General features: G+C 40.6%; 1 protein-coding gene across 1 annotated transcript; it reads left to right on the forward strand.

The window, feature by feature from the left end:
* Nucleotides 1–2,865: 2,865 nt before the first annotated feature.
* LOC119239974 (caspase-1-like) lies at nucleotides 2,866–18,904 on the forward strand. The gene is made up of 10 exons (XM_037504352.2): nucleotides 2,866–2,896; nucleotides 3,502–3,768; nucleotides 4,512–4,574; nucleotides 14,058–14,173; nucleotides 14,806–14,979; nucleotides 15,377–15,611; nucleotides 16,017–16,160; nucleotides 17,792–17,901; nucleotides 18,334–18,436; nucleotides 18,827–18,904. Exons 1-9 carry the CDS (start codon nucleotides 2,890–2,892, stop codon nucleotides 18,430–18,432), a joined length of 1,215 nt encoding a protein of 404 aa, XP_037360249.1. The 5' UTR covers nucleotides 2,866–2,889; the 3' UTR covers nucleotides 18,433–18,436; nucleotides 18,827–18,904.
* Nucleotides 18,905–19,109: the final 205 nt, after the last annotated feature.

Consider the following 19,109-nt stretch of genomic DNA (forward strand, 5'->3'; position numbering starts at 1 on the left):
TTGAAGAAATATATTAAGGTAGTAATTACGATTACTGTATGTTTGCATTTCAAAGGTGGTTTTCAAGCATCTTAATCCACCATCTTATCTAAGGTAGGTGTTTACAGACAAGGAAATCGAAACTTGTAGTGACAAATTATCACAGCAGTTATTATACCAGTGTAAAGTGTTGATATTATTAAGAATGGCTAAGTCCAAAGTCTGACCTTTAATCACCCCAGAAGAGGACATAAATGTAAATACCCAACAGGTTTGGCAGGGAACAAATTAAGTCAGTCAGGCCATGTGGAGACATGTGGGCACAGGACAGTAGTATAAGGACGCACTGGCACACCGTGGGCTCCAACTTATGTGCCAAATACACTTTGATCCAAACAAAAATATTTATGATTTCTCCTTCTTTCCCATGAATCTGCCCTAGGAATTTTATTCATTCTCCTCACAGAATTGTTCTGCTCTGACAACTCTACTCTTTAGATTAAAAAAAAATAATAATAATGACTTTAGGGGAAAGTAGTCAAATTACATTTTGTAGTCTAGTGAGAAAGACATACAATCAGAACCTCAGTATCCTGATTTTTAAAATTGGGTAAATTTGGGCCTCCCTGGTGGCGCAAGGGGTTTAGATACAACCTATAAAGCTATTCATAGCCACTGCAGCACGAGTTCAATCCCTGGCCAGGGAGCTACTAAAATGGCACAGCAGACCTCTCCTGACTCGCCCGCTGCTCCCCTCAGCAGTGTATTTCAGTCAGTCTGCCTATTCTGTTCCCCACTCTGTTTCTGATGAATCCTTTCACCCCCACACCTCTGGCCTATAACCCAGTTCTTGTATACATAGATAAATAAATATTTAAAAAATAAATAAAATACATAAAATTGGATAATTTTAAAATCAGAAAATCAGTCACCACAACATGGCTGAATGGGCAAAAGGACCTATCTCAGTACCTAGAATGCAGAAATGTTTCAATCAGTTAGTTACCTTCTGTCTCCGATATTACCAATCCATAACCACTCCTCACTCAGCTCCACCCTGAGAATGAAACCTACAGAGCGGATTTTATTGTAATTTAAATATACTTGACACCCAGTCTCAAGCCCAGGAAGCAAAACTAGTGGTTTGCCTATAAAAAGGTAAGCTGTTCCTAATTGTAAAGAGTTTTAAAACAATCATAATACAGCTGCCAACATTTAATTTAGAGGCTTCACCCATGTGTGCCTGTGCCCAAACAGGCACAGGTTCACACATACATTTTAGTAACACTTATTCTCCAAGATAATAAGGAAATAATTCCCATGGTATTTACAGTAAATAAACTGATAACTGAAGGGCTAATATCTGCATTTTGTTATTAGTGCATCATCGATCAAATACATCTTTAAAACAAATTGGCTGCACCAAATTTACTTGTGGGACAAAAAAACTAAACACGTGCTTACAAAATGCAGTGACGTCTCTGGAGTCTTCCTAGACTCCTCTCTTTTCAGTTTTAATGAGTCCTCCACTATTTCATTTATTTAAATTCTTCTCTTTAGTACTTACCACATTTTACATTCTGAATATCCCAATTAAATACTGATTTTCATGTCTGCCTATACTCTTGAAGGGTGAAGTCCTGAGGACAGGAGGCCATATCAGTTCTCACTGAAACCCTGACACCCAGAACAGCAGTTGGCTTGGAGAAGATTGTTCATCCACTAATCTGCCAGCCCAATGAATGAAGATGCATGGCCATTCTCACAAAAGAAAGCTTAAGTCATAAATCTGCATAATATTAGGCTTGCTACCTTCTGTAGTATAAAATAATTATATTAAAAATAATAGCACACTCATTGTGCTTACCATGTGCCCAGGCCACGTACTATGTGGTTTCCACATTGTCAATGCTTGGTGTTCAAAACTGTAGGCCCAGCTATAATGAAATTATTTCTTACATAGGGGGAACCAAAGCATGAAAAGTTCAATACCTTGCCCAAGAGTGGGTGATTTAAGTGCTAAGTCCAACATTGTGAGCCAAGAGCCTAAGCTTCAGTCTCTAAGGGCGTCCCGTTCAAAACAGCCATCTGAAAAGGAAGAATTTTAGATGAGAAAAGATTTCATATGTTCCTAAAAGCAGAACCGCTTTGCAGGGACTCAGAGCTCCTAGATTACAGTTCAGAATAAGGGAATGGGACACAGGACTAGGCAGTTCTGTTCTCCCAGTGCTTTTGGGATCAAATGTCTATGTCTCACTTTCCAAACACTCCTGTTGAAAACCTAATGCCCAAGGCGCTACTAGGGGCTGGAACATTTGGTATGTGAATAGATGATGAGGGCAAAATCCACATGACGATTATTTGTGCCAAAAGAGTCTCTGGGGAGATCTCATGTCCTGTCAACTGTGTGAAGACACAGTGAGAAATCAGCAGTCTGTACCCCTAAAAGGGCTGTCCCTCACTTCAGCATTACTGGAATCCAGGTATTCAAAACTGTGAGAAACAGAATTTATCTTGCTCAACAGCCATCCTGGCTGTGGTGGTTTCTTGTAGGAGGCTGAATGCAGTACGCAAACAAAGGATGAGTTATTGTCCAGGGACACTTCCTAACAAATGGGAGACTCATTATTCTTTAATTGTACACATATTTTCAAAGTGTTTCTTATTCTTGTGCCCATTAACTTTCTACCCATACTTGATCCAAGTGCTGGTGAGGAAATTTCCCAAGGATAAAAAACTGATACACCCCAACTTTAAGAGACCTAATTAAGCCTTTGAGGGGGGAAAAAAAAAGGACATGCATATGTAACAGCGGTAGGTGTTTCTCAACACTCACACACCCTGCTGAAAAGGAAGGTGGAAACTGCTTTCAGTTTCACATTGGCACACCAAGCTTGACAACGAAAAGCCATGGCGGGTGAGTTTTACCACCAAGGACATATGTTGGAAAATAAATAGTTGGGGAAGGGGCAGGATTTTTTGAAAGTCATTAAGTTGATTCTGTGAATGTCTCTTTGAGCAGAACAGAGGGAGTGGGACGAGATGGCAGAGGGCCGGCAAAGAGACAGGCCAGGCCCGGAAGACTATCAGACTTTAAAAAGGAAACACAGGGCCAGAGAGGTGTTTCCATGGTAATCTGCTGTCATTGTGCTGCCTCCCCTGAATTCTACGCTAGCATAAACTTCAGTGCATGGAGGGGGCACAATCAGAGAGGACAGGGGTCTGCGACTGTTGTCCCCAGAGGCAATGGTCTCTCTGGGTTCATTATCAGAGATCAATAAACATGGGCATGTTAGTATGGTGCCTACTGTCAGGTGGTCTATGGAGATGCACATCTCAGACGGCAGGCTCTTGGTGAGCACACGCTGGTAATAAGGAATACCCCCGCCCCACGGCCAGAATCAGGATTACTGAGCTGTGTAGAGAGGTTCATTCTGTTGAGTAAGTCTGGAGGAGCTATTTCCTGTTGCTGAGAGGGAATGGAGGATGTTTTCATGACTTATATTCTCGGGCCTTAAACAGACCAGGTCCTCCGGGAGAAGAGGAAACAGTTTGTCCGTTCAGTGGGCTCAGGTACCATCAACGGCTTGCTGGATGAACTTCTAGAGAAAAGAGTGCTGAACCAGGAAGAGATGGAGAAAATAAAAGTTGAAAATGCAACTGTCATGGATAAGGCTCGAGCTTTGATGGACTCTGTCCTTCGGAAAGGGCCCCGGGCGTGCCAGATTTGCATTGATTTTATTTGTGAAGATGACTCCCACCTGGCAGGGACCCTGGGGCTCTCCTCAGGTAAGGTGGGGGACTGATATTCACCTAGGCCTGTGTCTTTGGCCTGTAGGGTAAATGATTTTCAGGCTTTTCTGCCCTCCCACTATTAGGATTGCATGCCAGAATTCGGGCATCTGCATTTTGTTACATTGTTATATTCAGTGGTGGTGTTTATTTCTGTGGGCCATGGCTGCAGTATTTATATTAGCCAAGTGAAGCAGAGGCAAAGAAAAAAAAAAAAAAACAACAGAGTGAACTGCCTAGAGCCTGGAAAGAAGAAAGAGTGAAGACTTGCTGGGGGCTGGGAGGTCTGCCAGCCTCCTGACCCCTCCATTGCCCATTCCTGCCATGTACCTGATAAAATCCCAATGAAACCCTGAAAAACCCACTTAGGGCTCCAGGACTCTCCTTTACCCATCTGCTCCAATCATAGAAAATCTGTCCTGTGCCCTTATTGGCACCACAGTGCCCATCATTTGATATCTTCATCCGTCAAGGTAGTTTACAGACACATCCAAAGCTCTGGCTCAGGTCAGCATCTCTCCATCACAGACCTATTATATGACCCCCTCTGTTTTCCTCTGTGTCCTGTGCCTTTTGCCTAAGTGCCTTTGACCTTTCTTTTGATTAAAGTTCAATTCTTGTCCTGACTATGTGGCCATTCATTTGCTGAAGTGGGCGGTATTTTTAACAGGGAGGATTTAACAGACTGGTCAAGTTTCTTCAGATGCTAAGTGCCTCTTTCAATGTCCATCTTTCCTCAGGTCCACAATCCGGAAATTCTCAAAATATACAAGGACCCCAAGCACAGGTTTCTACCTACCCAGGTGATGCCAATGGCAAAACATGAATATTTTTTGTTTCACATCTTTCCTGATATTTAATTACAATGGGCTGAAAATGCTACCGTCATGGATAATGCTCGAGTTTTGCTGGACTCTGTCCTTCAGAAAGGGCCCCGGGCATGCCAGATTTGTATTGATTATATTTGTGGGAGAGGGGAGAGGGTCTGTGAATAATTCTTTATGACTGATTCCACGCCTTCTCTCAACTATTTCAGATTTGGCAAAAGACATTCCTACAGCTTTGCTCTCAGATTTTCTAACACAGTGTCTGACTCTTTCCCGAACCCTCACTAAGCACTTGTAAGCTGGCGCCCACTGAACAGGTTCACTACCGTCTCCGTCTGATTCCTTCATACATTGCTGAGAGCTGGACTAGTCATCTTTTGCCCACTTGCTTCTCTTCCTCTCCCCCTATTTTGGTTAGTGACACACCATCAAGCAGGTGTCAAACCAGAGCTGACCTTAGACACTTCTCTCGAATACCTGACATTCAAGCAGTGGCTACGTTTTTGCTTTCTCTCTCTCAAATACCCAGAAGGTCACTCCACACTCACTTCTACTGTATTTCACAACCCCTATCTACACAGGGTCCTATGATTGTCACTCATAACTTCACTGTAATTTTTTTTTTTTCACAAAATCACCTTTTAGTCCCCCTGGACTTTAAAAGTTTGTGGGGAAATTAAACAGGTCTGAATATTCCTAGGTATGACCACCTCTAATTCATAGACCAACATTTGTTAAGAAACTATTTCACTGAAAAATTTCATTCAAATTACTATTTTTTTGCTAGGACATTAAAAAAACTTTGCAAAACAATGTTATAGGCTATGCTCTATAGAATTCCTTAAGAATAATTAACAAGCAGTCATTCTGCCCACCTATGACTATGCAGGTGCTTCCTTGCACCAACTCTCTCCCTCCGCAGGGCAGCAGCCTCCTGCCTGTCTGTGACCTGTACACGCCAGGACTTCTCACTGACCTCCCTCAGTGGAGGCCGCTCTCTTCAAGGCTGCCCACCTGCGACCATGCAGGCCTCTCTCAGCAAACCTCTCCCTTTCAGGGCAGCTCTTCCTGCCCGCTTGTGTCTTTTACTCTTCTGTCCATTTCTCTAATAAACCTGCTCTTTAATTACCAAAAAAAAAGGAATAATTAACAAGTTTCCTAATTTTGTTGAACTTTTATGACTACATGAATTATGAATAAATTAAGAATCACCCCCATGACTTTCAAACTAGACAAAAACTTAGGCATGAGAATGACACTACACACAGATGATAAGAAATGCTGTTACAAGGTCAAACATTTATAATTACTCAGATAGGGTAGAAACTTAGTTCTCATTCATGAAAATTCCAAAAACGGTCATTCTTCATCAGCCCACAGATCTTCTCCAAGTGCTAATTCAGATACTTAGACTCTTCCATCCCATGACTCTGATATCTGTAACATCTGATCCCAAAATTACTGTGGTCCTATCTGTGCAATGAACTGCATTGGGGGGAGTATGGGAGGTCATTTGTGAGAGAGTTTGCTAGATTGGTTGGGATGTTTTGTACCAGGTTTCAGCTTGTATTCCAATGTCTGGAACCCACTCACTGCAACACCCAACTCCCAGTGGAGAAAGTGCCTTGTGAAAATACTGGCATGTTTCTGCCACAAAATTTTAAATATAAAAATTTTCATCCCACATGATATTGGAGGTGGCACAGGAAAAGCCTAGTTCACAGGTGACAAAGCAGATCATTAACTGTCTCAGAGAATTTTCTGAAAATGGTGGTCTTAGTTTTATTGAATCTAAACACGTGTGACATGCTCTAGATTCCTTACTAAGCAAATTTCACTTTTGTGTTAGTCTATATTCTTGCTTACCAAATAATCATTATTGTAGTAATCGTGGGAGAATATTTCATCAGTGGCACTGGAATAATTTCATTGTGTAGTCATTCTTTTCTCAAAATAAAAAAGACCTTCTCTACGGAAAAAATTAGGTGTTCAGAAATGCTAGTATTTTATCAAATTCAGAAATTACTCTTATGAATCTAGAGGTTGTCCCACCCATGTCTTATTTACTATTTCATGGTACAGGACACTGACTATATAGTTAAATGTCTATTTTCTTACTAAGAGAAATTTAGTTCTATTAAAATCTAAACATTGCCTTTGATAGTTTTTCTTTTTTTTTTTTTTTTTTTTTTTTTTTTCTTTGGTTCATTTAATTGTTTTTTTTTTTTTTTTTTTTTAAATATTAAATTTTATTTTTATATTCCCCCATACAATTGCAAACGACCCATTCTGACCCCAATCCTTCCCCTCCCGCCCCCCACCCCCCAAAAAGTGTCTCTGGTTCATAGTTTTTTGTTGATTTTGATTTTCACTTTCTTATATTCATTTTCCTGGTCCCTTATTTAAGTTTTCTAGATTCCTGCTATGAGTGAGACCATCCGGTATTTTTCTTTTTCTTTTTGGCTTATTTCGCTGAGCATGATCCCTTCCAGCGCCATCCATGTTGCTGCAAATTGCATGTGTTTATCTTTTTTGAATGCTGAGTAATATTCCATGGTATATATGTACCACATCTTCTTGATCCAGTCATCTATTTTTGGGCATTTGGGTTGTTTCCAAAGCTTAGCTATTGTAAACAGTGCTGCTATAAACATAGGAGTGCAGGTGCTCTTTGGAATTGATGTTTCTGTGTCCTTTGGGTAAATACCTAGGAGTGGAATTGCTGGATCATATGGAAGCTCTATGTTTAGTAGGTCCAGAAATCTCCACACAGCTCTCCATAGTGGTTGGACCAGTTTGCACTCCCACCAACAGTGCACAAGAGTTCCTTTTTCTCCACATCCTCGCCAACATTTGTTGTTGCTAGTTTTTTTAATATGTGCCATTCTCACTGGTGTGAGATGGTATCTCATGGTAGTTTTGATTTGCATTTCCCTGATTACAAGTGATGTTGAACATTTTTTCATATGTCTGTTGGCCATTTGCATTTCCTCTTCAGAGAAGTTTCTTTTTAGCTCTTCTGCCCATTTTTTGACTGGATTATATTCTTTGTTGTTGCTGAGTCTCATCAGCTCTTTGCAGATTTTTGTGATCAGTCCTTTATCATTAGTGTTGGGTGCAAAAATGTTCTCCCAGTTGGTGGGGTTTCTCTTTGTTTTTGTTATTGTCTCTTTTGCTGTGCAGAAGCTCTTTAATTTGATGTAGTCCCAGCTGTTTATCTTTGTCTTCACTATCACTGCTTTGGGTGATGTGTCTGTAAAGATGTCTTTGATGTGCAAATCCCGTAGTGTTTCGCCTATATTTCCTTCTATGTATTTTATGGTTTCAGGTCTTATGTCTAGTTCTTTAATCCATTTTGAGTTGATTTTTGTGTATGGTGTGAGGTAGTGGTCAAGCTTCATTCTTTTGCATGTAGCGACCCAGTTTTCCCAGCACCATTTATTGAACAAACTTTCTTTGCTCCAATGCATAGTCTTTGCTCCTTTGTCAAAGATTAGTTGACCATAAATCTGTGGGTTTATTTCTGGATTTTCTATTCGATTCCATTGGTCTGTATGTCTGTTCTTGTTCCAATACCATGCAGTTTTGATGATTATGGCTTTGTAGTATAGTTTGAAGTCTGGGAGTGTGATGCCTCCATTTCCGTCTTTTTTTTTCAGTAGAGCTTTGGCTATTCGGGGTTTTTGGTGATTCCATATGAATTTCATCAATAATTGTTCTATTTCTTTGAAGAATGCCATTGAGATTTTGATTGGAATAGCATTGAATCTGTATATTGCTTTTGGAAGGATGGCCATTTTAATAATGTTTATTCTTCCAATCCATGAGCAGGGGATGTCTTTCCATTTCTTTGTGTCTTCTTCTATTTCTTTTAACAGTGTTTTATAGTTTTCTTTGTATAGGTCCTTTACCTCTTTTGTTAGATTTATTCCCAAATATTTGATTTTTTTGTTTCGATAATAAAAGGGGTGGTTTTTTTGATTTCTTCTTCTTCAGATTTATTGTTTGTGTATAGGAAGGCTACTGACTTTTGCGTGTTGATTTTGTATCCTGCCACTTTACTGAATTGATTGATGAGTTGAATTAGTTTTTCTGTGGAGATTTTGGGGTTCTCTATGTATATTATCATATCATCTGCAAATAGTGATAGTTTGACTTCTTCTTTTCCTATTTGGATTCCTTGGATGTCTTTCTCTTGTCTTATTGCTCTGGCTAGGACTTCCAGTATTATATTGAAAAGCAGTGGTGAGAGTGGACATCCTTGTCTTGTTCCAGATCTTAATGGAATTGCTTTCAGCTTTTCACCATTGAGAATGATACTGGCTGTTGGCTTGTCATAGATGGCCTTTATGATGTTGAGGTATGTTCCTTGTATCCCAAGAATTTCAAGGGCTTTTATCATGAATGGGTGTTGCACTTTGTCGAAAGCTTTCTCAGCATCTATTGATATTATCATATGGTTTTTATATTTCTTTTTGTTGATGTGTTGGATAACGTTGATTGATTTTCGGATGTTAAACCATCCTTGTGCCCCTGGAATGAATCCAACTTGGTCGTGGTGAATTATCTTATGGATACATTGTTGGATTCTGATAGCTAAAATTTTATTGAGGATTTTTGCATCAGTGTTCATTAGGGAGATTGGCCTATAGTTTTCCTTTTTTGTGTTGTCCTTATTCGGTTTTGGTATTAGTGTAATATTGGCTTCATAGAACGTGTTTGGTATTGTCCCTTCCTTCTCAATTTTTTGGAAGAGTTTGTGAAGGATAGGCACTAATTCGTCTCTGAATGTTTGGTAGAATTCATTTGTAAATCCATCAGGTCCTGGGCTTTTGTTTTTGGGGAGGTTTTTAATTACCATTTCAATTTCGCTGCTTGTAATTGGTCTGTTTAGGTGTTCTATTTCTTCTTTATCTAGCTTTGGGTGATTGTAGAGTTGTAGGAATTTGTCCATCTCCTCTAGATTGTTGAACTTGTTTCCATATAACTGTTCATAGTAGTTACTGATTATTCTTTTGATTTCTGCTGTGTCCGTTGTGATTTCTCCTCTTTCATTTATGATTCTGTGTATTTGTGCTTTCTCCCTTTTTTCCTTTGTGAGCCTGGCTAGGGGTTTGTCTATTTTATTTATTTTTTCAAAGAACCAGCTCTTGGTTTCATTGATCTTTTGGATTGTTTTTTTAGTTTCAATTTCATTTATTTCTGCTTTGGTTTTTACTATTTCTTTTCTTCTACTGGTTCTGGGGTTTTTTTGTTGTTCTTTTTCTAGATCTTTGAGCTTCGAGATTAGGTTGTTTCTTTGAGTTCTTTCTTGTTTTTTGATGTGAGCTTCTATTGCTATATATTTTCCTCTTATTACTGCTTTTGCTGCATCCCATACATTTAGGATATTGGTGTCCTCCTTGTCATTCAATTCAAAGAATTTTTTAATTTCTTCTTTGATCTCCTCGTTAGTCCAGTGGTCTTCCAGTAGTGTGGCTTTTAATCTCCATGAGGTAGGATAGTTCCTTGCCTTCTTTTTATGATTTATTTCTAGTTTGATGCCTTCGTGGTCAGAAAAGATGGTTGGTATGATTTCAATCTTGGTGTATCTGTTGATGTTTGTCTTGTGCCCCAGTATGTGATCGATCCTGGAGAATGATCCATGTGCGCTTGAGAAAAATGTGTACTCCGTTTTTTTTTGGGTTTAGTGTTCTATAGATGTCTGTTAAGCCCAAATGCTCTAGGTCCTTATTTAGAGCTTTAGTTTCTTTACTTATTTTTTGTCTTGTTGATCTATCCATTGTTGATAGTGGTGTGTTGAAGTCTCCCACTACATATGTGTTTTCTTTGATGTCTGTTTTCAGAGAGGACAACAGTTGTCTGATATATTTTGGTGCTCTTTCGTTTGGTGAGTATATGTTAATGAGTGTTATTTCTTCTTGAAGTATTGTCCCCTTAATCATAATGTAGTGACCATTGGGGTCTCTTTTTATTTTTTTGAGTTTGAAGTCTGTTTTATCTGATATAAGTATAGCTGTTCCTGCTTTCTTTTTTGGCCCATTTGCTTGCAGGATTGTTTTCCATCCTTTGACTTTGAGCCTATTTTTATCTTTTGTAGCTAAATGTGTTTCCTGGAGACAGCAAAAGGTTGGGTTTTGTTTCTTAATCCAGGCTGCAACTCTGTGTCTTTTTATTGAAGAGTTTAGTCCATTTACATTTAGAGTTAATATTGATATGTTAGCATCTGTATTTGCCATTATGTTTGTCTTTCCTTTGATTTTATTTATTTATTCTTTTAATAACTTTTTTTTTTTTTTTTTTTTTTGGTCTTCTTTCGTTGTTATTCGTCCCTCTGAGGTTCTGGCTTTAGGATTCCTTGTAGTATTTTTTGGAGTGGGGGTTTAGTCGCAATGAAATTCCGGAGTTTCTCTTTGTCTGGGAAGGTCCATATTCTTTCTTCATGGAGGAAAGAGAGCTTTGCGGGATAGAGTATTCTTGGTTGGCATCTGTTTTCTTGGAGTCTGTTGACTATGTCCCTCCACTCTCTTCTTGCCCGTAGTGTTTCTTCAGAGAAGTCTGATGTCAGCCTGATTGGTTTTCCTTTGAATGTTATCTGTTTCTTCCCTCTTGTCAGCTTCATTATTTTTTCCTTGTCCTGGATTCTTGGGAGCTTTACTATTATGTGTCTTGCTGTGTTTTTCCTTTCGTCGTGGAAGTTTGGTGTTCTTCTTGCTTCTTGTATATCAATTTTCAGCTCCTTCTTCTCATTTGGGAAGTTCTCTTCAATTATATCCATGAATATTTTCTCTGTTCCTACATCTCTCTCCTCTCCTTCTGGAATTCCTATAACTCTTATATTTCCTTTCCTCATGGAGTCAGATAGTTCCCGAAGTCTTTCTTCATTCTTTTTCCTTCGTACTTCTCTTTCCTTTTCTGTTTTGGTTCTTTTTATTTCTGTGTCTTCAAGATTACTTATTCGTTCTTCCATTTCATCTATTCTGCTTTCATTGCTTTTCCCAGAGTTCTTTAGTTCCTCCATTAATTCTTTGATCTCCTGCATTTCTCTTACTTCCCTCTTTAGGGACTCAATTTCCTTCTTCTGATCTATCACTTTTTTAATCATGGCAATTTTAAATTCTCTTTCTGGAAGGCTCAGAAGTTCTTCCAAGTTGCTGTCGTTGCAATCTGGGGAGTGGTTTTCTTTTTGTGGTGTGCTTCTTTCCTGAGGAGTTTTTAGGTTGCGTGTGGTTCTTCTACTCCCTACTGTCTGTTTTCTAATTTGTCGTATGCGTTGGGACACTGTGTTGCTCGGACTGACTGACATCTTGGGTGAACTTCTCCGCTCCCCTCTGGCTCTTCCAGGAGCCATCTCTGTCTTCTGGGGGAGCTTTCTGCTGGATTTAGGCAGTTTTTACTGAAGAAATGTCCCTGTTCTCAAATGGCGAAGCGGGATGCAGTCCCTGCGCCTCCGGTTTCAGGCACACTCTTCTGCGCACCCGGTCTGCCCCGGACGTGGGTGCCTGCTCCCTCTGTGGGCTCAGACTGCTGGTCGGAAGGGGCCTGGCGTGGAATAACTTCCCGGCTGGCCACTGGGTCCTCCAGAAACCTGCCCTTTTCAAGCAGTCTTAAGAAATGTCCTGTTTTATAGGGTGTTAGTGACTTTTTTTTTCCTGGTCGCTAGGTGGCGCCAGAGATCTCTCCTATTGTCCTTGGGGGGCTGTTTTTCGCCTCCCCCCACCCCGTGGGACAGAGAACAGAGCAGGAATGGTAGGGTACACCTCAACAGCTTTGGGGTGCTGTGTCTGCCTTGTGCCCCACCGTCGTGGAGAAACCACGCCCCGAATTTTCGTGCCCTGGGTCTCAGTTCAAAGCCCTCAGTTCCAGGACGCGGGCTGTAGCCCAGTTCAGTGGCGCGGGAATGGCGCCTTTGCACCGCTCCCGTGCCTGGGCGCCTGGTTCCTGCTCACTCAGGGAGGGACCTTCACCTCAGTGAGGACCTCCGCGCGTCTCCCCGCAAGCCTAGGTCGTCTCCCCGCAAGCCTAGGTCGCAGGTGCGGGGACCTGGGCAGCCGCGATCCAGGTCTGCACTTGCTTTTCAAGTGCGCCGAGCGCGCCACTCTCCGCGCAAGCTTACCGGCAGCCCGGGCTGTGTGCGCGTCTCCCGGGGTCTTTGTTCTTCTCTAATGGCGCCCGGAGCTCACCGCCGCGGCGGATCCTGCAGGGTTCTCCACAGCTCCCGTTCACGGGGTGTGGTGGCTGCAATAGTTCCTTTCCACTCACAGTCCCGCTTGCTGCGTCGTTTGTTCTTGTTGGTCGTTTTGGTTTGTTGTTTCCTCCTCTCTGCGGGTCGGAGAGTGCCGCCTCTGTGGGCGGGGGAGGGGAGCAGGGTTCTGCGCTTCCCTCCCTTCTAGTCCTCTTTTATGGCCACTTTCTTCTTCGGGCAGCTCGCTGGCGTCACCCGTTTATCTTCCGTGTCCCAGTTCTCACTGGGACCTGCCGCTTTTCCTCCCTATTAACTTTTTTTAATGGGAGATCTTACTCGCAGCGTCTCCTCACCGCCATGTTGCTCCGCCCCCCGGATAGTTTTTCTATTGTTCTTCGGACTCCTGTATGAAGAAACATAACATTTCTTCTATATGATGAAGATTTCTATGGTTTTTTTCCAAATATCTCCATTCTAATTATTTCTTACTTTCTCCATAGTCAACATACTTCACGGTGCCTTGGTTTACATATTTGAATATATATTGAATATATTTTCTTTAATGTTCCTCAAGATTGAATATGATATTCTTGTTAGGATAGTTGAGCTTTTTGAAGGAATCTCCAAATATGAAGAAAACTTTTCTATCTTGGAACAGATGGAAATTACATTAATTTCTTTAATGAATCCATCACATTATTGGAGAGTGTTGACTTGTCTGTTCTAGTGCACACTACTGTGGGGACTCTTCCTTACGAATCTGTGCAATGATTGAGAACCTTGATTGTCACTGTCATTCCTTGCTCTCTCATATCCCTAATCATATACTTAAAAAATAAACACATATCTTTTGAAAATATTACTAATTAATGCCTACCTCCATTAAATTTTATTCTAGATTTTAATCATTTGAAATATATTTATATGAAATGATTTATATCAAATATAATCAATAAAATTACAATTTTTTTCTGAGAAATTTTATCAGGTATAACCTTGGAAGAAAAAAACTTTCTATTTTTAATCTAAACTATGTGTAAAAATGTTGATTCTATGAGATGAAGGTAGGTCCTTGTATCACACCAATGGAAATCTCTTCTGGAGTGAGACTGTTCCATTAGCAGTGACTCAGTCAAAGTGTTAATGTCTAGCCCAGAGCTGTCCTTCTGAGGATGCGTTCCCTCCTCTGTGGCTGCAGCCACAGGTATGCTGTGTGAGCACCAAGAGGAATTCTCAGGTATTCTACTGTTCAGAAATTTTCTTGTCTCTTGCAGCTCTGCAGGTAATGCAAGACTATCCAGCTACACTCACAGCCTCAGGTCCAGGAGAAAGCCTCAGGCTTTGCCCCCGTGAAATTGCCGAAAAGATAATGAAAGAAAAGGAAGCAGAGGTGCTGTGCTCTGGACACAAGGATCTGGGTGAAAGATCTCTAAAGGACTCTCAATTGCTGTGTTGATGGTTTAGAGCCAGTGACCTTGAGAGGCTCTGAAAAAAAATTTGACTTTTACCTTACACAAAGGATTTCTATCTTGTAGATTCCCAGGATTAGTAAAGAGTTCCTAGCCTGATCAATTATCTGAGAAAATAATGGGAACAATTACAATGTCATCTATTGAATTCTAACTCTAAGTCAGATTCTATTTTAAGCCTGTTGCAATTAATAACCTGCTTTACTTACCAAAATAACCTATGTTAGACATCATGAAAGTAAGGATCAATTATAAAATACTTTAGACTACCCAGTAAGTGGGGACTTAGTTTTAAATTTCAGTCATTCTAGTTTCAAAGTTTCTTCATCTCACAGTCCTGTCAAAACTCATTACATCATGTGCGCGGCTGCCATTGGGCTTATACTCTCCATCCCCAGCCCTAGGGCAGGACTCGCTCATCATCCCTGTGTTTATCTCTGGTTCATGGGATGTGGTGTCTGGGTAGGACTAAGGGGTTAGGAGCTCTGAACCCACAGGATTAAGGCTGAATTAAAGAGAACAAGACTATTCATCCCCCCTGCATCTCCTACAGATATATCCAATAAAGGAAAGGGCAGTCCGCACACGTCTTGCCCTCATCATCTGCAACACAGAGTTTGACCATCTTTCCAAGAGAAATGGAGCTGATGTTGACATCAAAGGCATGAAGAGACTGCTGGAAAGTCTGGGGTACAGTGTGGATGTGAAAGAAAATCTCACTGCTTCGGTATGGTCTATCCTAATGTAGGGACAGAGCCATATCCTTCCTATGTCTAAAGAATCTGAGAAATCCTCATTGTAGACTCATAAGTATATATATTCTGATAGTCTGAAATGGAAGTTCTCCCTTGGAGGAGGCTTCTGCTACCATCATTCTTTTAAGCATGCGGGGTTTTCGCAAGAGTCTGGTAAAACATTCAGTAATGTCCATTTCTCTCTACTCAAAATCCCTGAATAGCAACCAATAACCCTTTTCTGCACCTTATCCAAATTTAAATTTAAATTATATTTTGCATTCCATTGATTTGAAATGAGATAGGAATTCTTGAAGTGTCTCCCTACTGGATGCCCACAGTGCCATGACGAGGGGTCACATGGGAGACCAGTGATCTGCTCTCTTCCAGAACATGAAGACAGAGTTGTTGACTTTTGCTGCTCGCCCAGAGCACCGGACCTCAGACAGCACTTTCGTGGTGTTCATGTCTCATGGTGTTCGGGAAGGCATTTGTGGGACAAAATGCTCTCAAGAATCCCCAGATGTATTAGATCTCAACACCGTCTTTCGAGCCTTAAACGCTAATCAATGTCCAAATTTGATGAATAAGCCCAAGGTGATCATCATCCAGGCGTGCCGTGGTGGTGAGTGCTGATATGTCTTAGAACACAAGATAGCCATGTTTTGACCTTATTTCATGTATCCAATATTTTTCAGTTTCTTTGGGTCTGTTCCTCAACATCAAATAACACCTACTGCCCCAAAATTTCTGTGAATTATGACTTGTTCTTAAATACTTGTTACATTTTCAACTAACTAAACAGTACCATATTAATTATTTAGACTCATATTTTAGGGCATCGTTGGGACTCATTTGAGGATGGAGAAAGACAGGAGTTGTTAACAAGAAATTTTCTGAAATATGCCTAAGTGCATATGGTTGAAAAAGTGTGACAGATAAATCAATAAATTTGACTGGATAGAGGTGTCATGGAGAAAGTAGTTCCCTTGGTGGCTGGTACTAACAAGAATATGCATCTTCTTTCCAGAGGGACAAGGAGTGGCCTGGGTAAAAGATTCAGCAGGACCTTCTGAGGAAATCTCTTCACTGTCTCTTGAAGACTTTGAGGATGATGCTATTAAGAAAGCCCATGTAGAGAAAGATTTTATTGCTTTCTGCTCTTCCACACCAGGTAATCTTTGTCTACACAGGACAATTCTGTGAGCATCATCAATGTAAGATCTTTGTTATTTTCAGTTTCTGATAGCAAACCATATTCTCCAAGTTAATCTCAGCTACACTATAGTGCTTCCCTGAAGAAAAATAAACATCTATGTCTTTTAAATGTAAAAGAACTTGAGGGATATCTGCCTGTGTCTTACTCTGCAGTTTCAAGGAGAATTTTAATCTATTAACATTATCTATTTAATGACCCCGATTACTGGCTGAAAAGTTAGGTTAAAACATGTAGGCATATTTAAATGCACAATGGTTGATGTCACATTTTTCTTATTTCTTTGCATAATTTTAAAAGATTTCATGACTACTGTGTTTCTACTATTTCATATAATGTCATATTCTTTAATATTACTCTTCGTTAACACTGATTTGTCTTCCAGTGGAATGCCACCTTTCTTTTTTTTCTATTTTTTTCCTTTAAGGATTTATTTATTTATTTATATAAGCCACCTTTCTTTTTTTTCTATTTTTTTCCTTTAAGGATTTATTTATTTATTTATATAAGCACTGGGTATAGTCAGAAGCACAGGAGGGTGAGAGAATTCACCAGAACCAGATCAGGGAACAGAACAGGCAGACTGATGAAATATACTGCTGAGGGGAGCAGTGGGCATGGCAGGAGAGATCTGTGCGCCATGTGGGACCCTCACCAGTGGCCGGGGATCGAACCAGAGCTGCAGAGGCTGCGGGCAGCTTTGCAGCCCAGCACTCAACCACTGTGCCACTGGGGGAGGCCCGCCACCTTTCTTTTTTAAACATATTCTAAGTTTGCATTTTTTGACTCTTGGTGCCATTTTCACATTTAGTTAACATTGTGTCTAAATGCCTGTGATTTTTAGTATTTGATTTTAACTAAATTTCTTATAAAGAATGTAAGCTGAAAACATGTCAATTACTCTGTATAGTTGGGTATTACCTATTCTATTTTCTTAGACACATGGAATGTATTAGCTAATCTTCATTTATGTCTTTGCTGCAGAAATTATTCACCTACTCTTGTATTAGAGAACATTGCATTCTGTATGTATAAATTAACTTATATCAGAGTCAGGAAGTAGCACTGTAGGGATCCAGAATCAGATATTTCTTCCCCAAGGCCAGGTCAAATCCCTTTCGCCGTTCTTCCTTCTCTCCCTCTCTGCTATATGGATACCTCCTTGAACTCAGAGACTATCCATCTTAATGTCTGCATTACATAAATCACCCTTCACATGGACTTAATATTGTGTGGAGGGGGCCTGTTGGCCTGTGGTGGAAAACTGTTTGTACCTTGGTGTGGATGTGTTGTGGTGACATACACGTGAAGAAGTGTGATCCTATAACTTTTAGTAAAATGGTGTAAACCAATCTTAACTCTAAAAAAAAAAAAATGTTAGGTTTCAGAAAAATAAAATTGTTGCCTAGCATTACAAATACAATCACTTAGATATATTCATTAAAAATGGCAGGTATGTAGTGTACAGAAAAAGCATGTCAACAGCATAATATGAGCAGTCTGCTCAGCTAGAGTGGAAACCCTAGTGCCTCCAGCTCTATGGCCAGGCAAGAGGCTCACATGAGATTTGCAAAATGCTTCATTCACAGATAATGTGTCCTGGAGATCTCCCATCCATGGCTCTCTTTTTATTATGAGACTCATCGAACATTTTCAAGAATACGCCTGGTGCCATGACCTGGAGGAAATTTTTCGAAAGGTAGGCATCGGGATTCTTCTACTTCTCTGGATGTTTGGCTATTGCAACTACAAACATAGGGAGCAGCTCTAAAAATGCCCTTTGGTAAGATGGCAAAACAGAAACCCATCCAACCTATAACGATCTGATAAACAACGCTTAAAAAAAAACAAAAAACAAAAAACATTATTTTAACTTCCCTCCTGCCCTGAATCAATAAGCAAGTAGACTCTAATTTGCCAGTGTCCACAGCAGTCCTGTCCAGCAGAGGATTTTGGAAGTCTGGAGTTCAGTCCATTTTTTCACATGCACATTACTATGATTTTAACAGCCGTATGGCCCTTTGGCTTTCATTATTTACTCTTCTGTATACTCTGTATAGTCTTTCTAGCTGAGCTGAAGATTCTTCCACTCAAGGAAAAAAAAAATCTACAGCTTATCTTTCCCATCTAGGTTCGATTCTCATTTGAGCAGCCAGCAAGTAGGGCACAGATGCCCACCGCCGAAAGAGTGACTTTGACAAGACGTTTCTACCTCTTTCCAGGACACTAAATGAGTAAGTCACAGCAGTGTCTATGGACAGGGGTGCGTGGTGGATGGTGAGGTTGGGAGGGGAGCACTGAGTCTCACCTGCGCCAGGTATCCAGGTCCCTGAGTAATGAGCAGGGACACTAGAGGAGGCTGCCAGCACATGGCGCCTGCCCGCAGTTCTCCAGAGCTCTGGGACCCACCCAGGTCAGCTGATGTGGAGTGAGAGGCGGCTGTGAGATGATGACAGTGAGTGTCAGGTGTTCCTCCCCTTCCCCTCACCTGAGCACCATGTAGACATGGGATGATATGCCTTCCTTTCAGTGAGTGTGCATCTCCCCATGGACAGTGATTTCACAGCCTTCACTGTTCTAGTGCACAATTTCATTTTTGTTTGCTTTATTTCCTTTTCCTCTAGGGAGCCAGGAGTTCTGTCGTGCTGTTCCTGCTTTTGGAAATGTGTCTGCAAGAGAAATTTTTTTCAAAGCTTCAATAAATAGGAAATAAAAATGCATGGTTGTCATGGTTTTCCTTTACTAGTCTAGGAAGTGAGGAGTGAAGTTGAATTGGCAATGGATTTGTTGTCCTTAGTCTCTATCCATAAATGCTCAACTGGCTGACAACACCATCTTCCTTTCAAGAAACTTTTTTCAGGGCTCTCTGCTTCAGGGATACAGATGCCAATTGTAGCAGGCCCCTGA

Source organism: Talpa occidentalis, unplaced genomic scaffold (genome assembly GCF_014898055.3).
Source record: "Talpa occidentalis isolate TD23 unplaced genomic scaffold, MPIMG_talOcc4v2.1 talOcc4.12, whole genome shotgun sequence".
NCBI classification, from domain to species: Eukaryota; Metazoa; Chordata; class Mammalia; order Eulipotyphla; family Talpidae; genus Talpa; species Talpa occidentalis.